The sequence below is a fragment of the Pagrus pagrus genome, assembly GCF_965226575.1.
Source record: "Pagrus pagrus genome assembly, chromosome: 14".
NCBI lineage: Eukaryota > Metazoa > Chordata > Actinopteri > Spariformes > Sparidae > Pagrus > Pagrus pagrus.
Window position 1 is genome coordinate 9,735,650 of NC_140198.1, and position 23,594 is coordinate 9,759,243.

At 39.5% G+C, this 23,594-nt stretch overlaps 1 protein-coding gene and 1 long non-coding RNA gene across 2 annotated transcripts in view; one reads left to right on the forward strand and one right to left on the reverse strand.

The window, feature by feature from the left end:
• Window positions 1–13,547: 13,547 nt before the first annotated feature.
• Window positions 13,548–23,594, reverse strand: part of gabrb2b (gamma-aminobutyric acid type A receptor subunit beta2b) — a 71,500-nt gene continuing 61,453 nt past the window's right edge. Inside the window, exons 8-10 of the mRNA XM_084373670.1 lie at window positions 18,212–18,456; window positions 17,008–17,148; window positions 13,548–16,570 (exon numbers count right to left, since the gene is read on the reverse strand). Of these exons, the coding sequence (XP_084229796.1) occupies window positions 16,223–16,570; window positions 17,008–17,148; window positions 18,212–18,456 (734 nt within the window). The 3' untranslated portion in view covers window positions 13,548–16,222. The remainder of the gene's footprint in view (window positions 16,571–17,007; window positions 17,149–18,211; window positions 18,457–23,594) is intronic.
• Window positions 18,274–22,868, forward strand: LOC311269497. Its single transcript, XR_014624098.1, has 3 exons — window positions 18,274–18,364; window positions 22,396–22,426; window positions 22,793–22,868. It is a non-coding gene; the product is annotated as an uncharacterized lncRNA (long non-coding RNA).

A 23,594-nucleotide genomic window follows, 5' to 3' on the forward strand; every position in this document is an offset into this window, starting at 1 on the left:
AGTTGGGTCTCATCTTGAACTGGAGCGTCTGCAGACTGATTCCATGCGTAATCCACTGAAGTTAGGGTCAGGGTTGGAGGTAAATAAATCCCTGTTTTTGTTATCATGCTGCCGTCTTGACTGTAAGGGAGCCAGGAGGGACGATTTAGTGAGATTCAACTTGACACTACTGATTGCACTCAAAGGTTAAGTCAGTACGCACACGCTCTGTCAAATCAGATGTGTATTTTAGTTTTTACTCACTAGTTTTGACTTCTTTAGTGGATGATTTAAATCTTGTTACTAAAGAAGGCGTCTAGAGATCAAATGACTTAAGTTATATTTAGTCTTCTGTCATTGCGTGTGTGTGTTTTGACGTGTCCATGTCTTAAAGTAATTGAAAGAATTGGCAGACCATAAGGCGCACCACGCACTGTAAGTTATTTATTTATTGTGAGAAATGAGCAGGAGTTAAAAGGCTTTTCTCTTCCTGGCCCCTGGAATTATTTCGTTATAAATTACATCTTGTATAAAATGATTCACACAGATGCAGCTAAAAAACCCCCAATACATACAGGGTGTTATTTCCATCCCCTGCTCTTCAGAATTCAAGACAGCTGCAAAAACTGAGACGTTAATTACCTGTACCTTCCTCTAATTAGCCCTAATTGGTTCCTTTACTCTGAAACTAGGTTCAGCCTCAAGTATAATTAGTGCAGGCCATGTAGAAACAAAGATGAGAAATCTGGACTGTACACGTGTGTCTGTACTGTACATTTCATTCCATCATTGCACCAGTTCTGTAGTTACACTCGTCAGGGAGCGTTTAACTATTTTTCTCTGCCTCGTTTTCTCCGTTTGCTTCATCAGGAGTGACCTATTTACGTAAACTCTAAGCAACAATCTCTCGTGTTTGGCAGCACGTATAGAAAAAAACCAAGCATGCCGTTTCATTTGCGCTTGCACTATAAATGTTTAACATCAAAGGGCATGTGATTAATACGCATGATGGAAAGAGCACAGGGGGTCCAGCGCCTCATGGAAACAGTGTGAAAACTAATCCTGTGCATTTGTATGCAGGTGCATATGGCCTTGATTGATTAATAGGCATTTGGCTTTGGTCACTGGGATCCATTCATAAGAGGATATACCAAATTAAAACATCTATCATGCAGTATATGGCTTGTTGCTTGGCTTTAACTGAAGACTGAATCATTATAACAGACCAAATTAGCCCCTATTTAAATTCATATTGGTATTAGGTTCCATAAGACGCCTTTTTCAATCATCTCTTGAGGATTTCTCTGCCAGTTTGAGGTGAGAAGCGGCTTTCTTGACAAGCAAGAGGGGGAGATGAGTGGCATGGCGACGAGCTGAGGATTTCAAACGGCTGCAAAGGCCGCCTGGTGACAGCCAGTCCTGATTCCTGAGTGGAATTAAACAGAAGGAGCCCATTATTGGATAACTGGAAGGGGAAAAAATGGATGTGTGTTCCCGTGTGATGTTGAAAGAGGGTGTACAATGATAAGAGAATAGACAGTGGGAGGTTTCTAGATTCTCTATGGAAAATGTTGCCTGGAAGGCGAGGCTCAGTGTGTGAGATGGGTGAGATGGATCCGTTTTTGTGTGAATGCTTTTTTTTCTCACCTACACCTCTTTTGTATTTCAGTCACCTACTGTGAGGTGCAATTGGGATTGTGTCGGTACTCATCAAGCAGTGCAAGACATTTTGGTGGTGAAAATTACTGGGATTTGCTCCTGATAGTCGATGCACCTTTTGATTTGTGTTGTTTCTGTGGCTCAGAAGCATCGCAATCAACTCACAATCAAGTTTCCATCTCAGGTCGAAGTTTAGCAATCATTTCAGCAACCCAGCAGGCAGAATAGAGTGTTGGCAATTAACGTTTCTGCAAACCACTGATATGTGCAAATTTGTGCGTGTCATATTGACATTTATACAGTATGTGTCATATCACATTCAGATTAAATGTAAATAATCTTACTTTCAATTCAGAGTTGGAGTGGATAGTGCCTGAGTGACATGTAGGCGACGAGGCTACCAAGTCAGCGACCACAGTTCAAGACTGTGTTTTAACATTTGTATGTGTGAGGTATGTGAATATTTTCAGGGTGACCTCTGCCAGGACAACATCTCTTTTCATGAGATGCTGTGACATGTCATATGACATGTTTGTGGTGACAAAAACAGGAATTTTTTTAAGCCAAAACCTGGTCTGTTCTTAACCCTAACCAAGTGTTTTTTTGGGCCTTAGCCAAACTAGACCATAAACACAGCATTACCACAATAAAAAGTGACCCTAAAGAAAGGGAAAGTTGCAACAGACAGAAATATAAAGCTCCAACATATCCCTTGTTGGCAGAAATGTACATTGCCAACATTTGTTCACAGGTTTTATTTCAGCCATTGACAGAACAGCTGAGCCCTGAAGAAAAAACATTTCTTCAGGGCTCATAAACACATACATGTAAAAACACCAAGAAAATAAAAACTTTAAATTGTGTGGACGCATCATTACATTTAAATAAAGTGCTGTCAAATATCTCGACACATAATGTACTAAAGGTGTTCGGTTTGGTTGAGATCTGGTGACTGTTGGAGCCATAGAATAAGACATAGTTTTCAGTGAGCCCTTCTGTCTTGTTTGGAAGCAGTATGTAGTTTGTTATGTTTTGTTTATGTTTACATATAGCATAAACAAGTGAATATATAAAAGTCACCCCAAAAACATGCAATATTGTTGTAGATTCAAGCATTCAATGTCCCTCCAAAACCATCATCAAAAGTTGTACATGTGTCACGAAAGAACAAGAAACAAATCCAAGATGTGTCAGCAGATAATTCAGTAGCATTGATTAGGCTGTTAAATGTTACTGTTGTAAACTGTTTGTAAGATAGAACGTCAACACAGGACAGCATCCGATGGTCACACAATAATGCGACTTTATTTCCAAAGAGCTCACCTCTTTGTCACCGATGTCTGTTCTATTTTGGCCATTGGCTCCAGTTGCAATGCAATCTAACTGATACTATAAAATAACAGTTTAATGGACGTGACACTTTGATCATAAAATTACCTCTCTTCTGACTTTCTGTCATTATAATCTATGTGCGCTTCTGTTTTAAAATCAGAATTCATTTAAGGTGATTAATACAGGAAATCCAGGGTGGAAATTGCTACTAACAAATGTGTGTTTGGCTTTTCGCCCAGAATTGCAAAACAGCTTATACAATGTGTTGTGGTCCTTCCAGGACAGGAGTGAAGCATTTAACACATGTGCTAAACTAATTTAATGTGCTTTATCTTCACTCATTGAAATTCTGCACCACCCACACAAGGACATCAGCGGTTATGGCAGGTCTGCACTAAATTGTTGTCTTCCATCCACCAAACTGTCAGAGCTGTGGTGCACTTTTTTAAAGGATAAGGAAAAGGTTTGCTCTGATGGCTCATGACTAATGGCAGCCCCTACCTCTGGCTCTGATAATGTATTTCTTCTAATCCAGCCCATTTTTCAAACTGTGCTACATGTCTGTGCATGTGTGCATGCATGTATGTATGTATATGATAATGTTGGGCAAAGATCAGTCTCTTTACCATCACTGCAGTCACCCACTGTCTGTCTTTGAAATAGATCACCTTCATTTCAAACACACTTTTCACAGCAAAGTGATCTCTTGACATCTCTTTGTGAAAGGCTAAGAATTTATAAAGAGGAGCAGAATTTCATAATTTGTCACTGGAAAAACTACTTCGTACCACAAAGCCTATCATTCCACAGATGTTTCACTTTGAGTACTATATATTATGGTATTGTATGGACCACGGCTCGTATCTGTGTTCAAGTTTTTGATAATTTGTGTAGATGAACTATCAATGAATACCCTAAAAATAATAATTTGTGTCCACATTTTATATATTTAAATAAAACACATATTACCCACCAAAATACATTTATGGGATGTGAAAGATTATAAATACATTGTGTTTAACAAACAAAACCTAAAGTATATTCATGACCTTCATGTTTATTTTTTGTACAGTATGTTTGTTTGAACACTACGTATAAAAGCGCTTTCCTGTAAAACACATTGTATCTCCTTGCAGGTTACGGATGACTTATTATGAAACATGTCACACTTGTTGCCTGTTGGGCTCAGTGGTATCATGCGTCTCTAAAATCCTGTTTTAAATCGGGGGTTAAAGCCACAAATAACTGCTGGTCACAACATTTATCTGTGCGAAACGTTTTATTGCTTACTTTGCCTCATAAAGTTTTTATAATCCTCACCAGAGGCTCTGAGTGTGTAACATTCTCCTGTAATTTCTAATATTTGCCCCTAACCTTTTCAAACAACCTTGAAACACTGCAACTCGCATTCGATAGCCATTCAAATCGAAAAAAATCAACACAGAAGAACGACTGAATCAGTCAGTTTATCTCATTTTGGTCTTTGACGACATAAATCTAATTTCAAATGATAATTTCCGTCCGCAGAAAATATGATTTTGTCATGAAGGGCAATCTGTCCCTGCTACATACATTTCTTATTCTGTCTTCAAACCTCAGCATATACTGTAGAGTCAAAGTGCAAAATATCTCTCCCTTTCATGAATGAATCTAATCTTTGCAGTTCATTCTTGAGTGCATACATCAATGCTCACATCGATCACGGTGCGCATACTGTATGAGTGAGTCACTTTTGAAGGCAGATAGCATTTCCTTTCTCTATGCAGAGGAGCCCCCTGCACCAGCCGGGTGTCACTCTTTCTTACAACCTACAGATGCCGGATTCTCGCTTCCTTTTTCGCAATCCACATGGCACAGCATGTGGGCAACGCCGGAGATAGAAAACTGGAGAGAAGCCATCGGAAAATAGAGAAAAAAAAAACAGTGATGTAACAAGGAAGCTGGAAGAGGAGGATGAAAAGAGAGCGTTAAATAGAGGGGAAGAATTGGAGACAGAAAGAAGGTGTGAGTCACACGAAGAGAAACTGAGAGGAAAAAGGCATTAGAGAGACAGATAAAAGGAATTGTTCATATGAGGCTCTTGTCAATACACTGTTGCTATGCCTCATGTAAAACATGAGGGAAAAATCTTTGATTTCTCTCCGGAAGTAAGAAGCACGCACGGCTCAAAAGTGACACCATGCAGCTCGACAAAGTGGCAAAAAAAACACACGGACGTAGCAGAGTCCCAAACAATACGGAGAGACAGACACACACAGAGACGGACGCGGGGAGAAGACACATGCGCACACCCCCGCACACGTATAAATAAGCCCATTATTAGAGGATCACTGTGTTCCTGTCTTAAAGTCAGCCTGTGGTCCTCTGCGAGCCAAAATTAAGAGTTTGCACCATGGCTACAACTACCTCCCACTCAACACATCCAACTCCTCATTCCCTCTCATATTTTATATAAAATGAAAATTCACCATTGTACCTAAGAATCTGTTTCATTTCCTGAGCAGAGAACAAACAGATACAGTATTGTGTAATCTTTTCATCCAGTGCATGTTAGAGCTGTGATGACTTCCCCGACAAGCGAGCCAGCAGCAAGACGCACGCAATCACACTGGCACACACACTGGGACTGGCTGACAGTATCTTCGCTCTAATCAGAATCTTAATTAGTCTGCTAGCAGCGTCCCATTAACATATATTCCTCCTAATTAACTAGGGACACACACATACAGAGGCAGAGAGGCTGAGACAGAGAAATTAAAGATGTTTCTTGAAGTTTCATAAGATGAGAAAATAAATTAACAAAGCAGACTAACAAAAGTAAAGCTTTAATCTGTCAACCTCGTTCTGCCTCGCCGACAGAAAAAAAACAGCTCAGCTCAGCTCAATCGCTTTGGTGGGCAAAGACTTTGCCAACCAAAGTCAACAGAAATTAAGTTTCATCATTATACACTCTGTTCAGAGTCGTTTCTGTTCCTAGCCTTGTCACGTCAGCCATGTTACCTAATTTCTGCGGCTGCACATTTTCTCTGGACAATGCACTGAATAATTGGTCTGATGTTCACGTACACTGTCAGAAATGGGAGCACATTAGGAGTCCATATCTGTCACTCGCGGTACAATCTACACTAATGTATGCCCTAGGGCTAAATATTGGACCTCAAGATAACTATATGATAACTAAATAATGTTCCATACTCAGGTCATGTGATGCACCCGAATTCTCTAACAACAGAGCAAAACACCATGATCTGAATTCTGTAGAAAACGTAGTAAGAGAACCTTGACTTCTTCTCTCTTCTGTTAAACTGTGTTTGTATAATTAGAACTGGATACAACATCAGTAGCCTTGCCGTTATGAAAGCTGCTCAGTGGTGAAAAACACTCAAAAAAACACAAAAAAAACACTCAAACAACATTTCAGAAAAACCTGACGACATTATGTCATGTTCTGTTGTCAACAACAACATGACTGAAATGTTTTCTGAAATGTTGTGGTGTTTTACCCTCAGGGCTGCCATACTTTCCAAATGTTATCTGACCATTCAAAATGTACCCACTGTCATACAGCTGCTTCTTTTATGATTTACATTTATGGTATGAAGTATATGCAGTAGGTGACTTCATAGTTGAGGTTTGGCCATTATGTAAAATTGGCTTCAAAGCCTGGTGGTCTTCCTGGGGGCTTGGTTACTTCTGTCATCGCAATTATACTGTCAGTGGTACCGTTTAAGAAAAAACCTGTCAGGAAACAGTGTTTGAGCAAAGACTTGAAGAGGCTTCAAACAACGTACATGTGACTGCAGGGAAGTATTTGTCCTTAGATGTTCAGCCATTTAAAACACTGTTACTAGACTAACTCACTGGTTCTGTTGCTGCCTTCCTTGTGTATCCGCGTTGGAGTCCCTTCAAGCTACCGTGGCTAAGGCCGCCACAGTGGAGGGTACAATACTAATTACTCAGTTGTACTGTGTCAGAGAGTTGGAAGCGCAAGTCTTACAGTGCCAAACATGATTCATACAAGTCATTTGCACAAGTGGAAAGCTGGCTTTTGAATGCGCAAATACACACACAAACAGACACCTCAACACGCTCGAGGAACACTTCCTGTGTCTCATGTTTCCCTCAGAGGTGAGTCACCCTTTACAATAATGCCGGTATGATATCTTGGCTGAACATACCGCTTCCCTTTGTCATTTTAATCTGAAACAGTGGATGATTTATAAAAACGATGACGTGGGTTACGCAAAGACACACACGCAGGCTGTGGGTGATGACCAAAAAGGGTGTTGTGGGTGAAAAATGAAAAGGAGAATTTTGCATGGGACTCTTAATGTCTTTGTTGCACTGCCAGGCCTCCCTACAGTTCTGTGTCATGACTCATGTCCTCCTATCCAGAGCCACCAGAGCTCTATTTCTACACCGCCGCAGCTCGGTTACAAATCTCAGCTTCACACTGTGCTTGTATGAAAAAGACAATGCAAAATTGAAAAGATCTCGGTTGCCATGGGAGGCAGATTTCTTTTGATTAAGCTGGCGTACATCGTGCAATGCAATTTGAGCACACGCATAATGAGCTGGAGATGGCACAAAATCTTCCACTGGAAATTCCACTACTTTGCTCAAGGGCACTGAAGTTTTTTTTTTTGTTTGGTAGTGTCTCAGAACTCCATCAGATATTGTAGAGTGTGCAATCAAGTGGTGCTGCTTTAATATCAGCAGTCCCCTGTGACAGCTGTCTTCTGAAAACCACATTCTCTCATTAAGAGAGCTGTCAGCATCAGGATTTGAACCAGGCACAATCTGGGCATGCCTGTCTGCCTCCCCCCACCACAAGACCACCAAAGTACTGCTCACACTTGGCACTTTTTGGAGCCAAAGCAATCTCAGTTTGCTTCCACTTGTCATATTGGCCACCTACAGTTTTAGCATGTGTAACACAGTGAAATGCTTTTCATCTTGGAAGTATGTATAGTTAACCCATGGTATACTGGTCTTTTCTCAATGGTTCATTGATTACATTGTATTGAAGACATTGGTTCAGTTTAGTCCGTGCCAATACTAAGACAGCCATGGAACTATCACTGAAACTACTTGGATATGAATATGTCTAAATTGTGCCAATAAATGCACATGTGATGGTATTAAAGGCTTGATTAAACAGCATTTTATTCTGAAAAAAAATGTGTTTAGATCATTTGTCTACAATATCCCTAAGATTATAAAAGTAAAGCTCAAGTAAAGCTCTGTACCTAGTGTACAGAAAAAAGAAAGCAGACCTTAACTTGCTGTTACTACATCATTTTTTTTAGCGCTGTCTCAATTTAGCCAAAGGCCCCAAAAGCGAGACAAACAGGGAGTAGAATTAACAAAAGGTACCTTTGATAAACTTACCGGAGGTGGAAGCAGATGCCATCAGTGGCAGAGCAACACAAATTAACTAAAGTCAGCTGGGAACTCCAGGTAGAAACTAGTCCAATGACGAGCAATCCAAACAGGAGTAATCCAGTGAAAACAAGGTGAAATCCAAAAGGCAACCAAGGTAAACTTGGAGCAGGCAGGAACCTGGAACAAAATACAAACACCGGGGAGAATGCAGGGCTAGGGGAACTGATGAGGAATACGCAGACAAACTGACAACAAGAGAGGGAACACACATGGACTCAGTACACAAAGATAGTTAACTGATGAAAAAGGCAGGAAACCAGGAAGTTAAAAGCGAAACATGACGAGGAGAGTGAACATGCAACATTTGAAAATGCCTCTATATGATTGATAAAACATGATAAAGTGCCCTCTGGCGTCCTTTCTGCATGCTGTTGCCCCACTGCATACAGTTGGTGCCTTTTTATTTTTTCCGCCCCTGCCCCTCAAGCATCCTGTGTCCACCACAGCCCAGCTGCATTAAAGGATGCCGAGGGAACAACATCCTTGCCTTGCTGATATGTGTTTGTTTTTGTTTTTTTACAGTACTTTATATTCACGTATTTATATATATTTGTTTGACGAGAGTGCCCTGAGTCACGAACTCAAGAGCCCCTTTCTGGATGCAAGAGAAAGTTTCTGTATCAAAGGTAAAGTGGGCAAAAATAGAAAAGAGGCTATTTTGAGTGGAAATAAGTTGTAAATAATTGCTGCTCAATCTTGAGACCTTGAAAAAGGCAGCTGCATTCTGACAGATTTCATGGAACAGACTGAATGGCCTCTTGGCTCAACACTGTAGACCGACTATTTAGCCCTTGGCAGTCATCTTTGCTGTATGTGCTATACAAAGGCAAGAACTGCCATCAGTTATAACTGAATATTTGGAGTACAGTCAATTTTACCAATATAGAAAAAATACTAAAACTAAAACTGCAAAGTAAATTTACTTTTTCCATCTTTTCCATAAAGTTACCGCATTTGAATTGCTTCCGCGTATAGTGAACATATTTTATGATATCTTATAAAAATGTCTTTATAAACTACCTCCCATTCAACTATATCACCAAACAGAATGTTAAGAGACAACTCTGCAAAAATCTGTTCAATGAAACATTTTTTTCCCCGTCTGTGGTATCACTGTAAGGGGTAGCCACAGAATGGTCACAGTAAGTGAAAGATGATGGTTATGGCAAATAAGCTATGATTAATATTAGGCAGGTAAATGTGGTTAAAGTGAATAAAAAGAAGATTCAAGTCTGCCAGTCAGGCTGCACTCCTGTCCACTGCCGCAACCTCCTCCTCCTCCTCCTCCTCAGTTTGTGTTCTGCACAGGGCACATTGGTTGCTGGCACTGGACATAAATTTCAAGGTGCAACATCGTCTACTATGGGCGTAATTCTTAGGAGAACTGGGCTGTGCATCTTTAAAAGTTCCTTGGAAAATATTTACAGGCCAGCTACAATCGTAGTTACCCCGCTTACTGACACTCGCAGTCAATGTGAAACATGGAAAATGGGTTTGTGGTTTGCTGTAAATATATGTATGCTTCTCTCTCCCTGCAAGATGTTTAAGAGCTCTGTTGAGGATCCTGACAGATGATCCAGCACAGAAACAGCTTGGTACTGATACAATAAGTTATGGCTTTTAATAAATTAAGAGGAATTTGCGTGCAACTGAATGCAAAAACAAAGATCGGCTTAGAGTAGATCTGCTGCTCTTAAATTGATAACTGTTTTAACTGTTTTACATAAAGATAAAATACTTTTTTTTTGTCATGGTCAGACCAGTGGGAATGTGCTGAAATCACCAGACTTCAGCAACAGAGGCATCTCTCACTCCAGATGAGCATAATTTCCCTCAATGTTTAATGTGTGTTACTGACCTCTGTGATGCGAAGCCTTGAAATTGAAATGCAAATGCATGAGCAGTGGTTTGGAAAATTCACACTGCCAGCAAGGGTAACACTGACCTTGCACCTACTGAGCTTTGAAATAAAGTTGTTTGAAACTTTGGCCTTCGGTATTAAATCCACAAATCACTTAGAGTACAACTTATTGAAAAACTGAGCGTAGAAGGTGGTCTGGTATTTAATTAAAAAAGTTTTTCCCCTTTCATCAAACAAAAAAACTCACTAGCATACTTATTTACCGGATACAATTTAGACAAACCCCTAACCTCCTCTTAAAATAGGGGATTTGTGTGAAAAGGAGGAAGAATTAGTTCTCAGTTACTCAGCTGCGATTTGAGTGTCAGTGTTCGTACTAGTTGTACAAATAAATACCTTTCTGTCAGCCGAGACTTATTCAAGGGGTTCAGTTAAGGCAAACAACAAAAGATTCCTGACTGCTGAAAGGAAAGCAATGTTCTTGCACAAATGAGCACGGCCCTGACGCAGGTAGCCGAGTTGAACGATGACTTTTGATGGTCACTGAACTTGGTTGTAGACCGCTTACAATATAGCCAGCTTTATATAACATGTTATATATTCAAACACGATGAAAATCGATTTGTTATGCCTGTTGACAGAATATTTTATTTATGGAGTGATATAAAGAGATATCCTAAATTCCTTAGGTAGAAGCCTTTGACTCTAATATGTCAATAAAATGAACTTTTCTGTTGATTTTAATGTCATTTTGTAGACACAGGTTCAAAATGAATATAGTCTGGCTCGATCTGATGTTCACAATCATGTTTCTTGAAAAGTGCATGCAAAGATAGTGCATCATTTGCATATTCAAACATAAAAATTATAATGTACAAAAACCTATTTACCCGTAGTTTCCCCCCCATGTGAGGTTTTTTCAAACATGATCAAATATCAGCTGTGAACATGCATCTCACTTGGGTCTTTCGGTGAGCAACAAATGTTGAATATAAATGTTCTAACATGCCCAAACAAACTAAAAGCGCGATTGGTCCCATCAATGCACAAATACAATTGTGTTCGGTCTCATTTAATTTAGTGTGAAAATAAACACTCAGATTTAGAACTGTATACAATATTTATTGACAATGTATTCATAGGTTTTTCATAGTAAAGACAGACACTGACTTTTACAGGGCTTATCTTTGAGAAAGGGTACAGCTCTTGGTTTCTGGGAATGTTCTCGTGAGTGGCACATACAAGGATTTTTCAAGGTGGAGGGTGTCGAGAGGGTAAGAAGGATTGATGCTCCTTGGAGTGAATTCCAGAGCAGCGGGAGGCTAAGGCTTCTTCTGTGAGTGTGTGCAAACATACACTGTCACCAAGATGTGTCATTTAGGCTTTTAGGATGTCACTCTGTCCTTGCTCTCCAGAGAAGACTCTGCTGTCCTGATGAAAACCTTGCATTTTCCAAAAACCTTAACTTTCCAAGAACAAAAAAACAAAACAAAAACAAAAGCCATTTTCAAACTTTGTCCGACCATTTTTTTTTTGGACTTTTTTTAAAACTTTATATAAGGGATCATGAAAGGATTTTGTAAGCATACATGTCATTTAGTTTTCACAACCCCTAGAGGACAATGTACTTGTTCTGTATAGTATAAATGTGAAAATTGCCAAAATTGGATTTACAAGGTTTTGCCAAAAAACAGTGTTTGCAGCTTCTCTTTTTCTTTTTTTTTTCTTTTTTTACACAGGAGTATAGAAGTATAAAAATATATGAAAGAAAAAAGCGCTGTGAAGTACAAACACATATTCAAAGTGTAGAACTCATGAAGCAGACCTTTCTTGCCAGTTGTCGGTGTGCTTTGGAAACACATTACTGTCTGGCTGACATACATCCACTACACACTCTCACACTCAAATACACCATATCATACTACATACAGTATCATTGTGGAGATAAGAAAAATTAGTTTTATTGGGTCAGTTGAGAATTGTCTATGACTGAGGTGGATTTAGTACCTTAATGACTTTTAAAATATTTACGTGTTTAGATTCTGCCGATGCTGTAAAAAGGGTGAAAAATGTAAGACTGTTATAGGAATTGTGTTAAACAGAGAAAGCAAACAGATAACAGAGAAAAAAGAATCTTACACAAGCTCACTAAGGTACTTTTCCTTAAGTACAATTATTGGGTTTGACGTTGTAGTCTGTGGTTGTTGTGTTGTTAGCAGTGTGAGTTGTGCTGACCTGAGATGGTTGACTTACGGGCTGATACAAAGGCCACATTAGCCTCGTTATCATTTGACCCTTTGTGTGTGTGTGTGTGTGTGTGTGTGTGTAGTTGAAAAAGTGGTGTTCATTATATCTAGCTGATCATTGGTACAAGAAATTGTTATAATTTTGCTGACACATTACAGCAAATACATGCTGCAAAAGAATATCAACTACATTCATGTATACATGTTACATTTTGGCAAAACCAAAGAAATGTGCTTTGACAAACAGAGCAAAAAGAAACAAAAAGTGATCAAGTGACACTGTAAAATAGACTATTTACATTGATTCACATCAGCCTTTGCATTCTCTTAACATTACAGTATAAATGATCTTGAAAATGTCCTTTTGTCCTCGCTGTTAAAAGCTCGTAGGTATTTATTTACAGGAATAACATGTTCCAATTTCTGATTAATAATATACTGATATCTGATATATACATACTTAGATATGTTTTGGGGAAAATGGTCCCAAGTTTGAGTTCAACTCACTCATAATCATCTATAGAAAAATTTACAACGCCAATAATGATATTTTTTTTACACTTATAAAATAAATTTGTCTGAGATACAGATATATACGGAAGAGGATTAGAGCCAGTGTAAAAAAAAAAAAACATTGAATTTTGAGTTTAAAGTCAGAATTCCGAGAAAAAAGTCAAAACTCTTCCTTCCTTTTTTTTTTTTTTTTTTTTACAGTGTGCCGAATCGTCTTCCATAGGTATATTAAAAATAACGAAGAAGAGAAATTTGTTGATATAATCACCAGGACTATCAAAAAGACCCCAAACAAAACATAATAATTTACTCACTATGTTCTCAATACCTAGATCAACACAATGTGAAAATGATTCATTTCCATGAGTAACATGTAAACACCAGTGAGGTGAAAGTCCGAGGTTCAAGCTGAACTGGACTTTATCGTATGTCTATGCACAATATTTAGCCAAAAGTCTACATTTCAGCTGTTGGGCAGTGTTTGTGTAGAATGCATCATTGTGTCATTCTTCAACAGCTGTAACTGTTACTTAAATGCTTCGTAGAAAAATGTAAATATCATTAATATCATCATCAATATTTGTAATAATCAGACACACTTGTTATAAATGAATCACAGAAGTATGGTATCTACGCTCATTTGTGAGGTGAATTAAGGACACAAAAAGCAGAAATTAAATGAAACGATAAAATGAATATCAAGGGGATACTACTGTACACAGCATGCAGTGAGAAATGACTGTATGTGGCTACATTTTAAGTGAACCTCTAAAATATCATTGTTTAAGGTGTTCACTCACACTTCCACAATCAAAATGAATGGTGTACCAAGAGAAATGATCCTTAGGTGAACTTTAAAGAAGCAGGTGAGACAAAGGAGCTAAGGCCAGGTTCAGACAGGACGCGGAAGCGCCCCGATCGGCTGCGAAGCGCAGAGGAGCGGAGTCATTTTCGTTTCGGCGCCCATGTTATCCGATGGCGTCGTTCAGATAGCAAGCGCCGTGGCGCTCTGCCCTGCTGCCGGCGCGCGCCGTGCAGCGATCGTTTCGGCGTCTGGTCTAATTTTTTCGCGTGCCGCGGCCGAATGTGTCAAGCCGGGCAGGAAGTCAAACAAAGCAACAATGAGAAATCCTGTCAATTTTCAAAATGAAACACTTTTCAAAATAAAACTATTTTCGATAATTAAACACCCCGATTGACAGAAAACTACTCATTACCATGAAGTGGACATACATGTACAGTCGTCAGAAAAACATGGCGTTGTGATTTTATGCGGTTATTTGCTTTCCTATGGTGAAAAAACAGCTCCAAGTGTGACGACAGAACAGCTGAGGAGCAGAGCCGTTTGCCGACCGGCGCGTGTCCGGTGTGAACAGAAGGGCTGCGGCTCGCGCGAGAATTTCCGAGCGCGGCGCTTCGGGGCGCTTCGGCGTCCTGTCTGAACCTGGCGTAATGCTCCAGTTACTTGTTCTCATTTTCGTGGAATTACTGAAAGATATTTGGAGATACCTTCACCTTCTTTTCTGTATCAGCTTCATTGTTGGCTTCCTCAGCTTGAATTAATTTCATACTTTGATGAATGATTTGGTATTGTGTGTGTGCAGAGAAACAGAGGCCATTACACTAGTGTTCATTCATACGGACAGTGTGGCGAAGTCATTGGGAGTGGGATATAACACTCTTGTGTATTACAGCCCTAGTTATATCTTTACATTTGAACTGTAACTGAAACTGAAACATAGTTTGACTTTAGTCGTATTAATAAAGTTCTTCCTAAGACAGCCCCCATAAGCACCAGGTTTTAGAAGAACTACGTTACAGCCTCTATGGCTTTTTAAGAACTTGTGTGCAAAGTCTTTTATAAAATCTACCTTGTGTACATACAGTCAAAAGCACAGCATCATTAGTAATATTAAATAATTATCTGTAATAAGTTCATTTTGGGTTTACGGCTATGTCCTTTTCAATCTGGAAATAATGCGTAACTAAGAGGTTTTAAACCTAAAATAATCTGGTTCGGGAGGCACACACAATATAAAAACTCATTGGTGACAAAAACAAAAATAATCTTTATAACAAAAATATATTAAAATAATGGTTGCAAATGCTGATATTTGATGATTTTTGTGCTTTTCTGGCCTTTTCATTGACCAATGGAATCCTTGAAGCTTTGCCATATGTGTTCCTCTTGAACCATGAAATAATTATTACAGCTAATAAAGTGCCTTTTCAGCATCTGTGAACATTTTTTTTAAAATATGTATCCCAAAAAGTGCGAATAGAGAGCTGAAAAGGGAATTTAGTTGGTCGTATTGTCCATAGAATAATTGCTACACAGGTGATATTTACATACAGGTACAGACTGAACTGCTTCTTCTCTCCTTCCCCTGTTCTTTTTGTTCTTTACTCTCTTTGAACAGTTTGACGCTGTGGACAGAACATAATATTGACAATCCAAATTAACTGCATTAGCTGTATGCTTTCCTTACATTATGCTATTTCTGACCTACAACAGGATTCTTGAGTGCAATCTGAGTTAAAACCCAGAAGTTTGGAATGATCTTCGTTGACATTATCTAATGCCACTTTATTAAAATAGCTACTGAAATGAGAAAATACTCAGAAATTAAGACAATTTGAAATTGTGAACTTCAGGCCCTTATGCTATTGGTATGAAATTACTTCTACACAACGATAAGTTTTGTATCTTCAACATAATTATTCATACAAAAACCCTGGTGACCCAAACTTGCTTCAGCACTCAGTTGTCTCAGTGAAAGTAAATTGTCATTTTTAATATGCCATTTTGTCAATTTCTGTGTAATATATTCTATTTTTGGCAATAAATTATGTATGCTGTAAGTCTAACATGATAAAAACAAACAAAAAAATATGCAAACATTTAAAAAAATGTCAATATACACAATTCACAAAATAAGTAAAATTTTAAACATTTACACAGGAACAGGCACCTTATATGTTTGTAATCTCTCTTCTATAAGGTTTTCACGTGTTAGCCAGCAAATGTGGTATTCCAAGATATGATGGATCGAGTCCTGAATGTAGATATTCAGTCCAGTGTTACAAGATCACATAAAAAATGAAACAAACCAGATACAAACAAGAAATGAGCAACATCTTTTGCTGTTTCTTCTTGCCCTCACTGATGTCCTTTTTTTTTTTTTTTTTAATTGACATAGTAAAGCCAGTAAACAACGTTAAAGAAGGAAAAGACGGTTGGGAAGATCATCCTCGACCATTTGTCAATAGAGTTTACATCAGTCAAGTCTGGGATGTTGATCTTTAGCTGTGAAGCGCGCCTACGTAGTCGGCTCTTCTTTTGAGTCATGTGGCACTCCAGCGTGTTTCGGCCAAAGTTGTGTCTGGCCAGTCCTGCTTTACGGTACTGTAGAGTTGAGCTGTCGTATGTCAGCATGGTATTTCGTGGGTCATTTAGGCCAAGAGCCAGCTCCGAAACACCCATATCGTTCTTGATGTCCAAGGTGCCCAAAAGGATGTTTTCATGTGAGTCCATCTGGCCAAGGAAAAGTTTTTCCAGTGTATTAATATCATGCAACTTTTTTTCCCCTAATAAATCACATTTCACTGGAATGAATAACAAATGGAAGTACCAAAGTACCAAAATTCTGTTTGAAAAAGGTTAATAATTACATGCAAAAGGGTTTGTTCCAACAAACCCACGGACATCTATGGTATCTAGCTATCGTGTTTTAGCATCTTTCAGCTCATTGTTTTGGTTTAACCAGGTGGCAAACACAACTCCAAATAAATGCTAATGCTACTACGTGTCAACTTTATAATGCTAATATTTTGATAATGATAATATGTTGATGCCGTGTTTACATCTTACTCTGCTGCCCCCAAGTGGCCAAAAAATATGTATTTTCGGCTGTAAATGTACAGTAGCAGTGAAACGTAGTGTAAAAACGTAAAAGTAGCTTTTTCAAGTACCTTATTCTTTTGATCGCTAAGTCCAATTGCTGCGTCGTCCACAAAGATTGGTTCCCACATCGAGTCATGGCCATCGAGATCCCTTTGTTTCATTCTTGCATACAGTGTGTCATCTCTGCCCACTACGTTACCCACCAGCCACTGCAAGGAAACAGAATCAAAATGGATACTTGAGCAACTGAAAAGGAGGTGGGTAGTTGTGGGGTGGTGGTGGCAACAAATCATCTCTAAAAAACAGAAATCTGTATATGTTTGCCGAATCTGTAGGCAAAGCCAAAATGTCTTTTCTCACATCTTATGTTGCTGATCAAGCTATAAACAACAGGTAGTCTTGACTTGTTTCACTGTACAGTTTATGGGCCCACTTTGGCAATGTGATTGTGTTTTTGGGCTATATAAATAAAATTGATTTGAAATATGATTTGATCTTGGCCTGGAAATGTATTATTTGTTATCCAGATGTCTGCTGGCTAAATTGAAAATCCCGAAGTATGGGCAGTTGCCCCAAGAGGCTAAATCATTGTCAGACGATATCTAATATATTCGGAGATTGGCAACGATATACATTTTATGAAATAATGAAGTCCTTGGTTTCAGAAATAACTGCAAATTTAATTTTGTTGTATTTCTCTTGAACAACAATTATAATTTTAAGAAGATCTTCTGTACTCAGCTGATATCGGCACATCCATGTACGGCAATTTGGCATCCCTGCTTGTAAGCATTTGGTTCATGTGAGCTGGAGCACAGAACGGGAAAGTGAACGCACCTCTTTCAAGACAAAGAGCCAAGCGGCTCAGAGACCTCCTTTTCCCTCTGTTTCAGCTGGCAACATGTCACATCCAAACAGGCATAGTACAAGCTTATTAGGCTGGCTTTCCTTGGCACAGTGAAGGCAGGAAACACTGGGTCAACCCTTCATTTGAAGTGGTGACATTTCTTTTCTTTTCAACTAATTATTCCGAGCTCCTTAGACAGCTTAATGAATAATTAAGCTAACATTTCATTGCAAAGTAAAGAAAATATTTGATTCTGGGAATCTAGAGCAAAGAAAACTTCTTCCACTCGGAAATGTGAGCGTATCGAAGCTCATCAAAAGTGTGTGCTTGCTTTTTTTAAAAATATACTGAAACTGGGGGAAATCAGTCCTTTCAATAAACATATGAGTTTCATACACTGCAGGAGCAAGCTTATCTATTCTTACCTTTTTTGGATCCATCCTCATCTTCTCATTGTTGGCAATCGCTGATTTCTCGGCTGCCTTTTTCTGACGCTGAGGACCCCGTCCGAAGAAGATGTAGTTCACCAGCGCGTACTCCAGCAGAGCCATGAAGACGAAGACGAAGCAGCCCATGAGGTACATGTCTATGGCCTTGACATAGGGGATTTTGGGGAGGGTTTCTCTCAAGTGGGTGTTAATGGTAGTCATTGTGAGCACCGTGGTGATACCTGGTGGAGAATACAGAGCATATTCATGAGCACTGACAACTTTACCTCTCACATTTTTTCCCTTTTATTAAATAAATAGCAACAATCACCTGAATCCCCTACTTACTTCTCTATTCTCTCTGTATGTGTGACACTTTTAATCCTCCCAACCGCAAGACATCTTTGTGATCAACTTGATGCCATGTCTGCGCTTCATTAAGCTGTCAGGATCAATGAGAGCGAGGGGCTTACCCCCATGACTTCAAACTTTGCATTTGGAGACAAGCTAAGAGACGTGCACCTGAAGCGGCGCAGCGATTTGAAATTCAAATGTCAACCTTGGTCTTGTTCATTAGCGGAGAACACCTACTGAGAAAAGTTGTACGCGGTTTTTAAAAAAAGCCTCACCCAGCATGCCGTGGGGATAGTTACTGTCAGATTGACTGTGCATATCAATGTGTTGAGATTGCGCTTATGAGTGACACGCCAACTCTTGCTAGCAGGTTTTTTTTTTCATTATTATTATTTTTGTCGTTTTAGCAAAGCGCTGGCGCTCGGATGTAGTGTGCTGACAATAGTGTGTGTCTGTGGTATTATCTATATGCAGGATTTACAGATGGTTTGAGAGGCTGCTTCTAAAGCTTATATATGTTTCTCTGTGCGCGATTAAATAATTGTGTTCTCGGCTCCTATAGTGCTCACAAATCCTCCCCCACGCACCTGTATATTCTACTTATAAAGCGCACAGAGCTTCATTATTTAAGGCAATTTCTATTGAGAGTCAGTCAACAATTACTAAATTATTATACAGCTGTCACAAAGCTGTCAGGTGACCACCGCTCAAAATAGGATCAGGCAAATTTTCCCAAGCTGCTGCTGCAAGAGCTTAACAACAACAACAACGGGATTTCTGCAGCACAGTGGCCATGTGATTCAGCCATTACAGGTCCCATTTTAATGCCCAAAACCAGGTCAGAGGAAAAGTGGTTCGTGAATCTAGTGTAGATTGGGGAATGACCGAACATTCCCCAACTCTGCTGACCCGCCTCCATTATGGAGCATTACCTTTTTTTTTTTCTTTTTTTTCATCAAATCCCATGCATGCCTTCCCCTGGATCACTAAATGCAGCTCAGTCGTCAATCAGCGAAATTGCCTTGTCGACGAAAGCGAGGGATGGATGAAGCTGGGTGCATGGAGCCGGGTGAAAAGAAGGCAGGGCGGCTTTCGATAATCACAGAGGCTGTGAGATAAACCTCACAGGCTACATGGGGTTTACATAATCGAGGATGACAGGGGGAAATTGTGACTTCCAGAAAAGCACAGGGGCTCTCGAATCAGGAGTGGAAACAAATCACTTAATAATACGTCTGTGGTACACAGCAACATTTGTTCTACTGGGACGGATATTTGACCCTGTTAACACTCACAGTGATTGTAAAAGAAGTGAAACGGTAGCTGTGGATCAGCACAGTGGTATCCTGCTTCTTTCTCTATCATTTATGAATTTATGAAGGAACAAAGTTCAGGATTTAATCATTTATTTAATAAATTCTTAATGAAACTAAAGCAAAAAAAATATGCCTTCACAACACTGAAAAGTCAATCTGTAATAATGAACAGTGTAGGAAAAGTGGATGCAATATGTACAGTACATGGGTCAAGCAGGTCTTATACAAACTAATTATTTTTCTGTTCAGAGTATATTCTGTGTTCAAGTAACAGATCTTTTTTTTAGTCCTCAACTTGCCACCCTCAATGTTCTCTGTCTTTATTTGCTCTTCAAGTGAATGATGTGACTGTTCGGAGGTGAAGCTGTGTAAAAAGACTCTCTGAACTGCCTTCCCTTGGATTTCCCCGGTCAGTCTATTTCAGTGCCAGTGCAATCTCCTTCTAAGTGTCCCGCCCTGCCCTGCCTATCTGTATATATTTGTATCGCCAGTCTCACCTAGAGCCACTCTGGCAGCAGAGGCTTCATAGTTGATCCAGAAGAGACCCAGGAGAGGATGGTGATAAGTATAGAAGGCATGTACGGTCTGCAGGATGAAGTACCCGATGTTTCTCTTCAGCTTAAAACTCAGGACAGACGAGGGTAAGCACCTGCAGAGACGGGACAGGGGAAGAAAAAATAGCAAGTCTTAGGCGATGCATTTCCACAATATTTGCTGCAGCTGCCAGGTATCCAGGATCCAACATTTAGATGTTAAATCATACTTTTTAAGGTTTGTTTTGGTGAGTAAAAAGCAGCCTTATATGACTGTTGGTGGAAATGGGGTAAGGATGCCAGTTCTGGTGTTGAAGTCAGACATTTTGTGCTTCTATAAATCATGTACATAAAAGGAAATACAATGTGTAAACCTCCAGCGTGGTCCTTTTTTGAGGCAGGATAACAACACTTCCTCTTCCTTTACTACTGAATATAAACATTTATTATTTTAAAATTGCAATCAAAAGGTTTTCCTGTAAGAAGCCTCAGAAATCATAAGAAAATATTTTGGTTAATCAATGAATTCCATAGATATCCACAGTATAGTTTCCCAGAGCCTGAGTTTCAAATTACCCGATGTGTCCAGGCGAATAGAAATAAGCCAGTAAATGACCAAAACAACCGACTGATTATTTATTTCATTATTGACGTTTAATTTTGTTGTTGTTTTCTTCAGTTGACGGGTAAATCAGCGACTTCAGTGCTACAATCGCGTATGATTTCTGATGGTATCCTATAATGTAGACTGCGCTCCTTCAGCAATTTTTATCAGCAAGCTTTTATCAACATTTATACCTCTATCCTGTAAATCATCAGAATATAAAGCAGCTGGGGTGTGGACCACTCAGACCCGTCCTTTGTATAGTCTCTCTGAAAAACTCATATTTTTTGTTATCTCTGCTGAACTGGAGCATCAGCGCTCTCCAGAATTACCTGTTCTAAGTGTTGGTGCAAGAGGTTTGATGGTTTGTCTGTTGAACCCCCCACTCCCCTTATTCATTTATTTATTTATTTATTTATTGCTTATCTCTGCTCTATTTGAAATAAGCCCACAGCAGGGCAAATTTTATCAGCTCACATATTTCTCTCCTCAGGGACTTGGCTGTATTTTGGTTTGCGTCGCATTACAACTGAAGAGCTAGAACACACTGCAAATATACAGTGTATTATTGGAAAGTCATGAAGTAACAGATGAGGGGCGAGGGAGGAAGATTAGGCCTGTTTAATGAAAGCACCAACAATCCACCAGCCGCAGCTCCTCTTGGCATTTCACCACTTAGATCTGCTGTTTCAGTTAGCTACAGCGAGCACGAGCCGCCGAGAGAACCACTGAATTATTTCTTCATGAAGAGAGGGAAACAACTCGGCTTGGAAAATGACTGGACTGAGGTGGAGCGCCGAATATTTATTATTCATAAGAACAACAATGACATTGTGCATCCTTGGAGTAAAACATGACACTTGTATTGGATAAATGCCCGGGGCGCTTCTGCTGACGTTTGCATCTCTGAGTGACCCCCAGGTCGCTCCATCCAAATCACAATAGGCAGCACATTATAAGGGAATCCCCCCCCGTCTAACATATCTCTGTAATAAAATAAGGCGCACTGCAGGGACACACTTGAGTAGACTTGCATGTTAATGGGAAACAAACACAAACACACGCATACAAGCACCGCACATTCATCAGGAAGCATTCTGGTATGAATGGGCTTGTGTGGATTGTGTGACCCCTGCAGACAGAACGGAGCGCTCTCATTGGCTGGAGCCTCTACGCTCTTTTTTGCATTAATGTCTGCTCTCAATCAATACAGTAGCCAGGAAACTACATTCAGCATGTCCCGCTTACATTTGCTTGCCTGGATGACATATTCATGAATATGAAGATGCAGAGGAGATGAATATTTCATTGCATCAGACAGCATTCTTTTTGTTTATTGCTGTTAAATAAGTCATGGTGTCTTCTGTCTCACAGGACGGCGTTTCATTCGAAGGTTTGTTTGCAGGTTCGTACATTTACATAACATTTTGCATTTGCTGGAAATGAGCGGATGCTATTTTCATGCCATTAAGTGCAAACAATGAAATGAGTCAATATTTTGCCCTCTTTGCAGCGGCATAATGATAATGAAGTGTAATAACCCCTAAGAGACAGAAAATAATTAAAAGGCTTGTTTTAATGGAAATAAAGGCAACATAATAAAAGCTAACTGTGCGTGTGTGAACAAAAATACATGCTTTAACTTACACTTTATTTTTAGATCTGATGATACTGGATTGCATTGTGTCGTGCTGGTGCTCGAGCCTGTACACTCAACTAACTCAAAGCATTAATTGCTCTCTTTTATGACTGTGTGATTCATGAATTTCAGCCCGCTCGGTGCCATTACCTGTGGAGAAGACGACATTCTTGGAGATGAGCTTATGATCCACAATGGAGAACTGCGGCAGCTCGATCTTGTCCACCCCCGTCACAGCATTGTCTCCTCCTCGCCAGTAGAACTCAATGTCATCTGTAGTGTAACCATCTGACCCAGGGCACAGAGAACAGGAATTACTGAGGATTGTTAATGGTCTGTATATATGTTCATAATCATGTCCCATCTGGAGCCCGTGCAGTCCAGTTAATTCATCACTTGGCACTTGATCATGTTCGCATTGTGCATCATTAATATGTCTTTAGTCTAAAAAATGAAGATTTCTCTTTTTTTTAACAGTGCTTGTCTGAGCTATAACTACAGAGCGCCACGTTACTCAATCATTTAACGCTCCTGCCCACTGGCCGCTTTGCTGTCCATTCTCCACTGATTCGGCCAAAATGAGAGCAAAAGACCGAGTTGATTTGGTTCAGATTAATATTAATGGACATGCTTCGTGTCCCTTTGCAGATTTTACTGGGTTTTAGTGATGGAAGTGGATGCCAAGCTTGGTTATTTAATCATCCTTGCTCTGGGTAATTTATAATTGAGTTGCTCATGGGACAAAACATAATAAAGTTGACTCATACAGTATATATTTAGTCCATATATGAGGGGTTCCCTTAGCTGCTATGTGGAATGTTATGTCCTCAACTTTGATTTCATATTATAGTTTTAACAGGCTTTTTCATAATTGAGTCATTGTCAGGAATACAGTACCAAGACATCGTGTTCCTTAGTCATGGGAACCTCAGAC